This window comes from Hyla sarda, chromosome 9 (genome assembly GCF_029499605.1).
Source record: "Hyla sarda isolate aHylSar1 chromosome 9, aHylSar1.hap1, whole genome shotgun sequence".
NCBI lineage: Eukaryota > Metazoa > Chordata > Amphibia > Anura > Hylidae > Hyla > Hyla sarda.
In genome coordinates, this window is record NC_079197.1 from 106,842,125 (window position 1) to 106,855,309 (window position 13,185).

Sequence of the window (13,185 nt, forward strand, 5' to 3'; positions counted from 1 at the left end):
GTTCACTTAAGTGAAAACATGTTACAGATAATATTATTGCAGATGTTCAAAAGTCATAGTAGAAAAACCAGGCAAAATCTGCATACATGTACAGGCATAGCAGTGATCAATACAGTGCTGAGGAGAAGATATTCATATACAAAAAAATTGGGATGTGGAATTTCCACTGACGTCAATAGAAACCCCAATAGTGCACTGTGTGCATAATAAAGAACTCTTCGATTTATGAGAAAAGGGGGTAAAGTTTGTGATAGAGGGCAACAGCTTTTCCAGTCTAGTGATCATGGGGATTACACAGCACAGCCCACAATGATTCTATAGTCTGTCATGTTCCTATAACATCATAAAATAGAAAATGTTACGACATGTAAGTTCTGTAATATAAAATGTGGAATAAGGTATATATGAAGACATGTCACCTGTCATTAAACTTTCTTAGTTAGAAGGACTGAAGGATCATATATATTTAAAACCTGTGCAGAGGAAAAAAAAGTTGACCAGTTGTCCATAGCAACCAATCAGATGGCTTCTTAAATTTTTCAGAGGCCTTTTAAAAACTATAGACGCAATCCAGTTGCTATGGGGCAAGTGGTTACATTTTCCTTTGCACCGGTTTCTATAAGTCTTCCCCATAGTATGGGTCTTTGAAAGTTTTAAAACTAAAAGCATATCCTCTAGGAACCTGCCCTAACTCTCATGCTACCTAAACCTTAAACCATCAGGGTGGTCCTTGGAAGCTTCTCCAGTCCCTTCAGCCTTTAAAAGGGTACTCCGCTGGAAAACATTATTATTATTTTTTTTTATCAAACTGGTGCCAGAAAGTTAAACATATTTGTTAATTACTTCTATTAAAAAAAAAATCTTAATCCTTCCAGTACTTATTTGCTGCTATTTGCTCCACAGGAAGTTCTTTTCTTTTTTAATTTATTTTTTGTCTGACCACAGTGCTCTCTGCTAACACCTCTGTCCATTTTAGAAACTGTCCAGAGTAGGAGAAAATCCCCATAGCAAACCTCTCCTGCTCTGGACAGTTCCTAAAATGGACAGAGGTGTCAGCAGAGAGAACTGTGGTCAGACGGAAAGGAAATTAAAAAAGAAAAGAGCTTCCTGTGGAGCATATAGCAGCTGATAAATACTGGAAGGATTGAGATTTTTTTAATAGAAGTAATTTACAAATCTGATAAACTTTCTGGCACCAGTTGATTAAAAAGTTTTCCAGTGGAGTACTCCTTTAGGGTGCGTTCCTACCTGGCCTACACGCAGCGTATTTCACTCTGCGCAAAATTTACGGCAGCAGCGGGAAATACGCTGCATATTCCTTGCTCACTATACACACAGGGCTTTCCGGCGTCAGCCTTATGTGTGTAGTATGTTTTGGAGGCGGGACCGTGTGCCGGCATGACTGTGACGCGCGGCTCTGCCTCTAAAACTCACTACACACATAGGGCTGCTGCCGGAAAACCCTGTGTGTATAGTGAGCAAGGAATACGCAGCGTATTTCCCGCTGCTGGTGTACATTTTGCGCAACTTGAAATACGCTGTGTATATGCCAAGTGGGACACACCCTTAAAGATAGATCTCTTCCTGTTTGAGTATAATAAAGATCTATCAATCAAGCCCAGCGGGAAGGGTGTGGCAATCAAGCCTGCCACGAAAACTTGTGGTTCAGGCAGAAGTCATGATGATAGGTACCTTTAAAGACATCCCTCACAGAAGAATAATGATTAAATGAAGAACTTTATAACTACAGAGCAGAGGGTGGACCTTCCAATTTCCCTTTTCTCACTATGTCCATAACAGGGTCTTCAAGTTGTAATGCAATGTTTTTGGTCTTAGTAAAATTGCAAAGAAATATGGGGTAGATTGATCAAAACCTCTGCAGAGGAAAAGTTGACCAGTTGCCCATAGCAACCAGATTGCTTCTTTAATTTTACAGAGGCCTTTTTAAAAGTTGAAGAAGAAATCTGATCAGTTGCTATGGGCAACTAGTCAATTTATCCTCTGCAGTGGGTTTAATAAACCGTGACACTTGGAAATGGCACCATTACAGAAGTGCTTCACACACATCCAAAGTTAAAACAAAGGCTATCTTCATTTCAAACATGGACATTGCAAGGAAGAAGTGTCCTCCTCATGAGGTTCATTGGTCTGATGGGGAATGGATGTTTATACACCGCTTATGTAATTTGGCTTTTTCCAGTGTTGTTGTTTAGGTACCTTGTGCAGCCGCTTGTTGTTTATGCTGCAGCTAAACACTCAGGATCCCCGCTCCTCAAGGTGTTTTACTAGTGTTGCTCTTAGCCCTTGTGCATCTAGCCAGGGTGAGTGTGATTCTTGTGAGACCTCTCCTGAGAGTATACCCCCCTTTTCTATCATTGATCAACCTATGGTGCACTTTTATTTTAATTTTTTTGTCTAATACAAAGAAGAAAAGTAACTTTCCCCCAAATAAATGTTTAGGAATGTTTCCTCTCCCTCCTTTGTACTAGGATCTTATACAGTTTGTTGTTTATCTACATAGTTCTTTATCAGAGTAGTTAGGAGTAGCCGTATCAGTCCAGTGATGCAAAAAGCAAAATCATCGGTGTTAGGAGTAGCCGTATTACATAATCTTGTTAGTCCAATAAAAAAAGGTATTACAAGATACTGCAACTACCGATGATTTTGCTTTTAGTTCTTTATCCACATACACTGGAGTAGCAGATTGGTTTGTTGGCATCTCACCTGACAACCAGACTGGTATATAGCCAGCTAGCCCTTTGCTATGCTCCTGGTCCCTAATGTAGTGTGATGGCAGCCTAAGCCAGTAGTCCTACTCCAATACTAGCACATAGCTCTACAGTATGTAAGTGGCCTGTTATAAATACTCCTACAAAAGCTATGCTCTGTGCATGCCATTTTTGTAGGAAAATGATGCAATTTAAATATTGTAGTATGTGAAAAGGCAATTATACGCTTTAGCAGTATTGCTACATATAGCGTAGTCATATATTCTGTTACATTTCTGCTTCCTTTTCATGTAATTATATAATATTACTTATGAGCCTATAATTCTGCTTTGTTCCATAGAGTGATCTCTGGTCTTTGGGAATCACAGCTATAGAGATGGCAGAGGGAGCTCCACGTAAGTACAGCACAGTCATCCCTGGGTTTCTATACATTATCTTAGATCTGGCTTTAATATTAGTGCAGTTCATCTGTCCATACAAATGTTTAAAATGATAATTTCTTAAGGGATTTTCTGAAAAAAATAAAAATACTTACCCCATTCTTGAAACTGCGCTACCACCTCTCCAAAGACCCCATTGCTAGCCCTACACAGCTTTTAATCTCCTGTCAGGTCTATCATTTTCCATATTGTGCTACTGCTGGGGACCCTACCCTGCACAAGATAAATACAAAAACCCAGAAACCAAGTAGATTTGAGTATGAGTTTGTAGAACAATTGGTGTAATTTTGATTTTGACAAAATGGAATCAATTGCTGAATCTAACTAACTGAACCTGAAATGGATTTCTGGAGTTTCAATCATCTCTATTTCAGTGAATCTTGCACTAAAAATTGGTCTTCTACAAGGATGGTCTTTACAAGAAAATTAACACTTAAAGGGGTACTCCGGTGGAAAACTTGAAGTTTTTTTTTAAAATCAACTGGTGCCAGAAGCTGCTGAATTCTACAGAGGGAATTCTTTTCTTTTTGGAACACAGAGCTCTCTGCTGACATCATGACCACAGTGCTCTCTGCTGACATATCTGTCCATTTTAGGAACTGTCCAGAGAAGCATATGTTTTCTATGGGGATTTTCTCCTACTCTGGACAGTTCTTAAAATAGACAGATGTGTCAGAGCTCTGTGTTCCAAAAAGAAAATAATTTCCTCTGTAGTATTCAGCAGCTAATAAGTACTGGAAGGATTAATATTTTTTAATATAAGTCCTTTACAAATCTGTTTAACTTTCTGGCACCAGTTGATAAAAAAATAAAATAAAATAAAAAAGTTTTCCACCAGAGTACCCTTTTAAGGGTCTATTCAGACTTACAGTACACTGTACATATTTGATGTGCAGGATTTGAAGCTGAAGATTTCAATGTAAACTAAATGATTCAATGTTAGTTCAAATCCTGGGCATTACATTCTGCGCATCAAATATGCACCGGATACTGTACGTGGGAATACTACTGTATATCTGTAAAGATTAAAATGCATAAGAAAAAAAAACTGAAAATGCATAAGCAAAAAAAATAAAAATAAAGATTTATACAGGCAGTTACAATTGATACCCTTCAGCCCAATCTTCAGATAAAGCATGGAAAAACACAACTGCATGGTGGGCAATAGTGTTGAGCGGCATAGGCCATATTCGAATTCGCGATATTTCGCAAATATATGGATGAATATTCGTCATATATTCGCTAAATTCGCATATTCGTAATATTCGCGTTTGCGAAAATTAACATATATAAAAATGAGCATAAGCGAAAATTCGCATATGCAAAAATTAGCATATGCAAATTTTTGCATATGCGAAAATTTGCACGCCAGTCTCACACAGTAGTATTAGAGCCTTCTTTACACCACACAAGCTGGAAGCAGAGAGGGATGATCACTGTGATGTTTACCGTGAAAAAAAAAATGAATATTTGTAATTACGAATATATAGGGCTATATTCGCGAATATCCGCAAATTCACGAATATGCGATATTCGCGAATAAAATTCGTATTGCGAATATTCGTGAGCAACAGTAGTGGGCAATACAAATTTGGGTGTTTTACAGTTGGTGAGGCAACTGTACTGCCCAGCATAAATTTGTTCATGCTACATGCAATCTTAAACTAAGGTGGGAGAGTAGTACTGTCATGTGGCAATTAAGTAGAAGTAGATAGAAATCATCTTTTTGTCCCTAGGGCTTAGTCATGTCCCCACATCCTTCTCACTATCCCATCTGTGAGACAATATGCTGCAGCAGGATCCTCCCCCTCTTATCTGCTTGCAGTAGGACACAGACGTCCTTTTCCGTCTACCATTCCATAGCTGAAAATGGATCAGCGGGTAATTCATCTCAGTGTTCTCTGCAGAATTAATGTGAGACTGCACATTTCAGGAACATGCAGACTGAGGCTGGGTCCACACTACGTTTTCCCCCATACGGGAGCGCATACGGCAGGAGGGAGCTAAAACCTCGCGCTCCCGTATGTGACCGTATGCGCTCCCGTATGCCATTCACTTCAATGAGCCGACCGGAGTGAAACGTTCGGTCCGGTCGGCTCATTTTTGCGCCGTATGCGCTTTTACAACCGGACCTAAAACCGTGGTTGACCACAGTTTTAGGTCCGGTTGTAAAAGCGCATACGGCGCAAAAATGAGCCGACCGGACCGAACGTTTCACTCCGGTCGGCTCATTGAAGTGAATGGCATACGGGAGCGCATACGGTCACATACGGGAGCGCAAGGTTTTAGCTCCCCCCTGCCGTATGCGCTCCCGTATGGGACAAAACGTAGTGTGGACCCAGCCTGACAACAGTGCTGACAAGTTTATCTCCTAATTTCTAGGTTTAGTGTTCAGTTACCAGCATGCACTAATCTTACCCTTATTATTGAGCAGCCCAGCAGCAGATAATCTATATATTCTAAAACTCTGCCTCATATCTCTGGACCAATACTGCTAAACATTTTGTAAAGGAAGACTAATATAGCCAACCAGTTGAAAGGAAAAAGAGACAGCAACATTTTACATCACTATTTAGTCAAAAAAAAAAAAAAAATTGGTGGGACGGAAGCATCTACCTGGAGTTTCTTCACCTTACGGCTAAATATTATAAACATTCAATGACTGTCCTATAAATCCAGTATACAGTGATCCAACTCAACTTACAATGGCCTCAACATACAATAGTTTCAACATACAATGGTCTTTTCTGGACCATTGTAAGTTGAAACCAGACTCAACATACAATGATACAGACAGTCCAGATCTGTGAAACGTGTCAATGGCTGGAAGAACTGACCAATCAGAATAGGCATTCACTGGTAAAACTGAAGCGTATGCACTGACTGATGTCTAGTAGCTCCCCCTACAGTACAGGAAGGTATTACATGTTCTGTACTCTTTACCTGTACCAGGGTTACCTGCTCCTCTGGACACCAGGTAAGGGCGACTTCATGTTACTTTTTTAGGACACTGCGTGTACTGTACAGGACCCTGAAGAAGCTCCTGTCCTCTACATAGGCCAGTGTTTCCCAAGCAGGGTGCCCCCAGCTGTTGCAAAAATACAACTCCCAGCATGCCCGGACAGCCTTTGGCTGTCCGGGCATGCTGGGAGTTGTAGTTTTGCAACAGTTGGGGGCTCCATGCTTGGGAAACACTGACACAGACAGTGATTACAGCCCCCAGCAGGGTGTGTGCGGGTGTGTCTCCTGAGACTTCCAGCAGAGCAGAACCAAGCAGAGATTTCCAACAAGCCTTCCCCAGGTTTGTGGCAGATTCCTGGGGAAGAAGCTCCTGCAATGGAGCCTCGTGGCTCCACTCCCCGTTCCAGGCTGGCGGGAAGTGGAGTGAAAACTTCGACAGCCATTGTTCCGGCCGGGAGAAGATCGGGCAGAGTCTGCAGCAATGCAGGCTCTGCTACCCAGGCTACGGGTGCCAGCCAGAGATCCACTGGTGGAAGAAAGGCACGGAAAAGCAGTGTGGAGATGTGGTCGGAGAGTGGGCCCGGCGAGTCCAGTTCCACGTACTGCTCCCGCATGGCCGCAAGGTTTGCGGAGTACGAGCAGCGCGGCAAGGAGCTGAGGATGGCCAGAGAGGATCTGCGTGCGACCCAGAGTCTGATGAGTACGGGATCCAGAAAGAGCAAGCCAGAACTGAAGAAGAGGATAACATCGCTGAAGGGCGAGATTGTGAAGCTGGAGGCGAGGAGAGCGGAGATACTGGAGGGGAGCGGTCTCTTCAAGGAGAAGCTGATCAACAGCGATCGGTTTGCCGCCACGAAATCCCCAGGTAAGGTGGAGGTGGATGATGGGGAGAGTAGTGGCGGTGAAGATAGTGAGGATGGTGGTGAAGAGGAGAAGATGGAGGAAAGTGTGGGAGTTGTAGCTACTCCAGGTGACACCCAGACCCAGGACAGCTACATTGAGGCTGGACAGGTGGCACTTCCGCCAAGCGAGAGTGAGGAGGATGACGTGGAGGGTGAGGCTGGGGGTCTGCTGAGGGCAATTGTGATGCAGGAGTCCCCAGCCCACCTCCAGAATTTCACCTTTGGGGACGAGGAGTGTGAAGATGTGGTGGTAAAGCAGAGGTCCAAGAAAAGGAAGACAAAGGAGACGGTACAATATGTATTTGTCCCCTTCCAGCAGTCTGGGCCAGCTGCAAAGCTGGTTCAGGCTGCGGGCTCCCCCAAACTGCCAGACCCCGTTCCTGAGGTGGAGCGGGGCCAGCACGGGGAGTACAGTAAGGCGTCAGCAACGGCTAAGGGCGCAATAGTTGTGAAGCCCACCCATCCTGTCGGTAGGGAAGGGCAGGATGGGCTCATGCCGGGCAGCTCTGGCACTGCAGAACCGCCCCAGGGTGGCAGGGGGCGTGTCCAAGTGCCAGAGGAGAGTTACGCTGCCGTGTGCTCGGGGGGCGGTTCCCCGAGTACTGTGGGCACTACTGGCGCCGCGGGGCACTCCCCTGTGAGGGGGGGGAGTGTCCGGGCGCCAGAGAGCGTTGAGTCCGTGTGCTCGGGGGGCGGTCCCCCGAGTACAGTTTGTTCTGTGGGCACTGCGGGGCACTCCCCTGTGAGGGGGGGGAGTGTCCCGGTGCCGGGATCGGTGTCCATTCAGAAGGAGGAGCCATCGTCAGCAGCAGTCAAGCCAGAAAAAAAGTCTGTAGTTAAGCCAGCGGTACTACAATTCCCAGCCAGCCCAGAATCAGTCAGGCAGGGTATGAGTGAGAATGCTGAGTGTAGTAGTGTTGTGGATGAGAGGAGTGTCAGTGGAGTGAATGTTGGTGGGAGTAGTGGTATGGATGGAAAAAAGGATGATGTGAGTGGTGGTGTGAATGGTGGTTCTGGGTCTGGGTCTGGCCCGGCTGCCCCCCCGGCAGTGACTGCTCCTAGGAGCTATGCTAATGTCGCTGCCGGGGGTCCAGGGGGGTCCCCGTCTCCGTCCATCCCCGGGGGTTACTTGCAACAGCGCCTCCTGGAGGCTCTGCGTAGGGGAGACAGGTCGATCCAGGTAGAGGGAAGGGGTGAGGTCGACCTGTCTTTCTGGATAGAGAGGCACGGTTTGGGGGCTTTCCGAGAGCAGAATGGGGAGGTGGTCTGGTCCCTCCCGACAACCGGGCAGGACAATAACCGCAGGAATGTGGTCCGTCTGATTTGGAGGGGTGAGGATGCATGCCCACCTCGCGCTAAAGTGGTTGAGCTCCTCCTCCAGATGGAATTCAGGGCGAGTGACATCTTTGCCCTGATCCACCCCTACGGTACGTCCGAGTTTGACGTCAGCTTCGTTCGGCCAGAGGGTCTCGAACTCTTCTGGTCAAACTACGAGGTGGCGAAGAACGAGCCCGGCTGGCGGGATTTTGCCGTAAAGGCAATTTCCCGTCAGAACTCGGTCAAGAAGGTGACCGTTTTGACCCGTAACGAGTCACTTTCTTGTTACGACATCATGACCTGGCTCGGTCGGTATGGGGATGTGACGGACATGCCCAAGAAAAACATTGATGAGCACGGGATCTGGTCCGGGGCCTGGACGTTTTCCGTCAAACTCAGGCGTTCAGGGAGTACGGTTGCCCACATTCCGTCAGCCGCCTTCCTTGGACGTGACAGGATCCAGGTCTTCTACCAGGGGCAGCCTAAGGTCTGTCACAGGTGCGGTAGCCCCACCCATTTTAGCGCAGCCTGTACTGTACAGGTCTGTGCTTTGTGTGGTGGGGTGGGTCATCTGGCCGCATCCTGTAGGCAGATCCGCTGCCATCTGTGTGGTGTCCTCGGGCACCCTTTCAGCCGTTGTCCTAGCGCCTTCGCCCGTGCGGCGGCCGCTCCGGCTGGGGAGAGCTGTGAGGTTGCCTCGGCTGGAGAGGGTACGAGCAGGGATGGGGGCGCACCAGGGCTAGTGAGGAAGAAGGGCCCCGCCAAACTAAGGCGGGAGGAAAATCGGAGGAGGAGTAGGGAGCAGGAGAGTGCCCAAGTGACGGGGGTAGCTCCGGCCCCTGCTCCTGAAGCTGGCCCTGAAATGACTGAAGCCCTGGAGGAGGACGTGCTGGATGAGGAGGTCAGGAGACTGGGCGAAGAGGAAGGCAATATGGCCGACTCTTCCGATTCCTCCCACTATGAAAGTGTGGATGAGGAGAGTGTAGAGAAGGCCAAAAAGAAAGACAAGGGCAAAAGGAAAGGGAGAAAGAAGAGGTCCAAGCCCTCTCTCCCTCGTACTGCGGGCCGGGTCCAAAGCGGAAGCCTGACTGCCCCCCCTCTGGTTGACCTGTCAAACCGGTACCTCGTCCTTGATAACATCTCCTCCCCCTCCTTGGAGGGGGAAGGTGAGGGCGGGGTGCCTAGGGAGAGAGAGCCTCTGGGGGGAACTGGGCCCTGTCCTGTTCAGGCACCTTCCTCGGAGGGCAGGGCTAGACCGGGGTCGGACGGAGACGGGGACCATATGGACCAGAGTGAGTCCAAAAAAAGGGGTAAAAGCGGTCCTGCCCTTTCTTCTTCTTCTGGGGATGAGGGCACGAAGAAGAAGGGGAAGAAGAAATAAAGGTGAGGCCGTCTAACTTAATCACCCATGATGGCGGCACTCACCCCATTGACGCTGGCATCCATTAACTGTGCCAGCATAAAGTCGGATACGGCTAGATTCGCAGCCTTTGATTTTCTCGGCCGTGTTGAAGCCGACATTTTGTATCTGCAAGAGACCAGGTTGTCAGATCTAGCCTCCCTGGTAAAAGCCAGAAGAGAGTGGAGGCGCGGGCCCTCCCACTGGTCTCTTGCGGCTGAGCCGTATAGTGGGGTGGCGGTCCTTTTTACCGCTCCGGTTGAATGCCGACGGGTTATTGAGTTAGAAATGGGGAGGTGCCTGATCTTAGATGTCCTCATGAAGGGGCAAGAGCTCCGGCTCATTAACATCTACGCCCCACAAACCAAGTGGGGCCGCAAAGATCTCTTTATGAGGATTAAGCCCTTCCTTTTTACTAGCCGGCAAGTGATTTTTGGAGGGGACTTCAATAATGTCACGAGGTCCCAAGATAGGAGAGGTTCCAATGGTCCGCTGGCTTACGATAGCGTGGCCCTCAATAATATAGTTAGGGAAGCTCGCCTAGAGGACGCCCACATCCGGAGCCCCTCAGGCCACGTGGGTTTCACCTATCATCGAGGTAGCTGCAGGTCTAGGATAGACAGGTTTTATTTAAAGGAGGAAGCCGTCTCTTCCGCAGTGTCCGTGGTTGAGGTGGAATTCTCCGATCACTGTATGATTTTGTTTTCCTTGAATGTTTCAGAGACCCCCCGGATGGGTAAAGGTTATTGGAAGCTGAATTCGTCCCTCCTGGAGGAAGCGGAGATAAGACAGTCCTTTGAGGATTTTCTTCAGAGTCAGGTACCTTTACTGGACTTTTGTAGTAGTAAGTCAGAGTGGTGGGAGATATTCAAGAAGCGGGTTGCGGGGTTCTTCCGCCAGCTCTCGAGCCTCAGGTCCCTGAATAGGTACCGCCTGTATCAGGGTCTGAGGAGGAAACTCGAGCTCCTTGTCTCGACTGGAGGTAGCCGGGAGGATATCTCCAGAGTGAAATCCTTGCTGATGGGGTGTCAGTACGATAGGCACGCATCTTTGGTTTTTGAGAGGGATTACGGGAGGTACCGCTCGCCCGACCCTTACAAGAACTGTAAGATGTCAGTGAGTAGTAAAGTGGTCTCAGGACTGATTGATAGTACGGGATCTCTGAATCGGTCCAGATCAGGGATCCTGGAGGTCGTCAGATCCTTCTACTCGCACCTCTTGGGAAGGAAGGATCTAGATCGAGACGGGATGTCGGCTTTCCTGGCTGAAACTATTCCTGAGCCAGGGGTAGACCCCTCTCTTGATGTTTTGGCAGAAGAAATCAGGGAAGAGGAAGTGAGACTGGCGATCGAGGGGCTCGCCCCCAAGAAGTCGCCAGGTCCGGATGGCTTAACATCCGAGTGGTACAGGACCTTTAAGGAGTCTTTAGCTCCCCTCTTGACTGAGGTATTCAATGAGTGTCTCTCCTCGGGCACTCTACCAAAGTCAATGAGGAGGTCAGCCCTGATTCTTCTGTCAAAGGGTAAAGATCCTAGCCGGATTGAGAATTGGAGGCCCATAGCTCTTCTCAATACGGACAGAAAGCTTCTGGCCAAGATACTGTTTAATCGGTTGGTGAAATTTGCACCCCGGCTCCTTTCGGGGGCCCAGCACTGCTCTGTTCCGGGCCGAAGCACCTTAAGTGCTGTCCTCAGTGTCAGGGAGGCAGTGGAGCGGAGTAGTGCGGGTCTCTGGAAGGGGTACATGCTGTCCTTGGATCAGGCCAAAGCATTTGATCGGGTGAACCACGAGTACCTCTGGTCCGTCCTCCTGAGATATGGCTTACCGAGTACTTTTGTGAATTGGCTTGTCACCTTATATGCAGGGGCAGAGAGTTTCCCGCTGGTGAACGGTTGGTCTGGCCGCTCTTTTGAGGTGGGGTCCGGGGTCCGTCAGGGTTGTCCTTTGAGCCCGCTGTTATACGTGTTCGCAATCGATCCCTTCGTCCGGAGGGTAGATTGTGGGCCGTTGGCGGGAGTCGGGATGACTCTGGCGGAGCCGGATGTCGCCCAGAGAGTGGTGGCGTACGCTGATGATGTCACTATTTTCGTCTCCTCACGGGAGGAGGTCGATGTGGTGATGTCAGAGGTGGACCGCTACTCGGAGGCATCCGGGTCCAAGATCAACCGGGATAAGTGTGAAAGTCTCTGGCTGGGAGGGGGAGATCCCACGTTTGATCTCCCGGACACCCTTCCAGAGCTCCAAGAGTCAGCAAAAATTCTGGGCATCACATTCGGCCAGGATGATTATCCCACCAAAAACTGGGACGGTAAGCTCCAGGATGCCACTCAGAGGGTGAACCAGTGGAAGGGTTGGTCTATGACCCTCAGGGAAAGGGTACACCTGACCAAATCGTACCTGCTCCCCTTGTTTATCTATCTGGGCAGTGTATGTATCTTACCAGAGGCTTACTACACTAGGGTCTACAGCCTGTTTTTCCAACTGTTATGGGGGAACAGGTTGAACCTAGTCAAGAGGGAAGTTACGTACCGCACGAGGAGACTAGGGGGTTTATCTATGGTAAACCCTGTGGTGTTCTTAACGAACACCTTCTTGAAAGCTAACATCTCGAACCTCTGGTCAGAGAGGGCTCCTCCGTGGGTACTCTCCTGCAGGGAGTGGTTTCGGCCTTTCTTCCAGGAATGGGAGACAGGAGGGCAAGTGAAGGACCTCCGTACGCCCCATGGATATCTTCCGGCTTACGCTACCCCGACTCTGAAGGCGATACGTCGGTGGGGTCTGGGAGTGTGGGAGATCAGGACCCAGTCAAGGCAGTTCCTTGACAAACGGGTTCTGTTGACCCACTTCCAGAAGCCTCTGGCGCTCAGGGACTGCCCAGGTCGGGATCTGAGGGTGGGGTTGTATCTTTTAAACATGAAAAGGATCCCCCAGAAGTTTTGGGACTTGGCCTGGCGCTGCTTTCAGGGGAAGCTATGTGTAAAGGACAACCTGAAGTACAGGAACTCTGATGACCGGGGATGTCCCCGAGAAGAGTGCGGGGACACGCTGGAAAGCATGGACCACTTCCTGCTTCATTGTCCCTTTAACATAGGGGTCTACAACAGGGTGGGCGCTTCCATCGGCTGGAGTCATCTTGCCGGCCTTGCCTATCCGGAGTGGGCTTATGGGGCATTCAGGAACCTGGGTGGCCGAGATCGGGGCACTTTATTTTTAGTCACTTTAGTGGTTAGGTACTACACGTGGAATGCACGGTGCTTAGTGTCGACTCAACAGAAAATCCTCTCCGAGGTGGAGGTCTGTAGGAACATCACCGGTGACCTCGGGAAGATCAGGTCTTTGGAGTATGGCAGTCTTGGTACCAGTAGGGCTTCTCTCCTGTGGAGAGGTTTCTCATTTCATGTGCCCTAGGTACTAAACCTTTTGGGTAGAGTACCTTT

The 13,185-nt window shown here is 48.5% G+C and overlaps 1 protein-coding gene across 4 annotated transcripts in view; it reads left to right on the top strand.

The window, feature by feature from the left end:
- NRK (Nik related kinase) overlaps nucleotides 1–13,185 on the top strand; it is a 408,966-nt gene that overhangs the window by 162,835 nt on the left and 232,946 nt on the right. For all 4 annotated transcript variants that reach the window (XM_056540621.1, XM_056540624.1, XM_056540622.1 and 1 more), the window contains one exon: nucleotides 3,070–3,124. In XM_056540621.1, coding sequence (XP_056396596.1) covers nucleotides 3,070–3,124 — 55 coding nt within the window. The remainder of the gene's footprint in view (nucleotides 1–3,069; nucleotides 3,125–13,185) is intronic.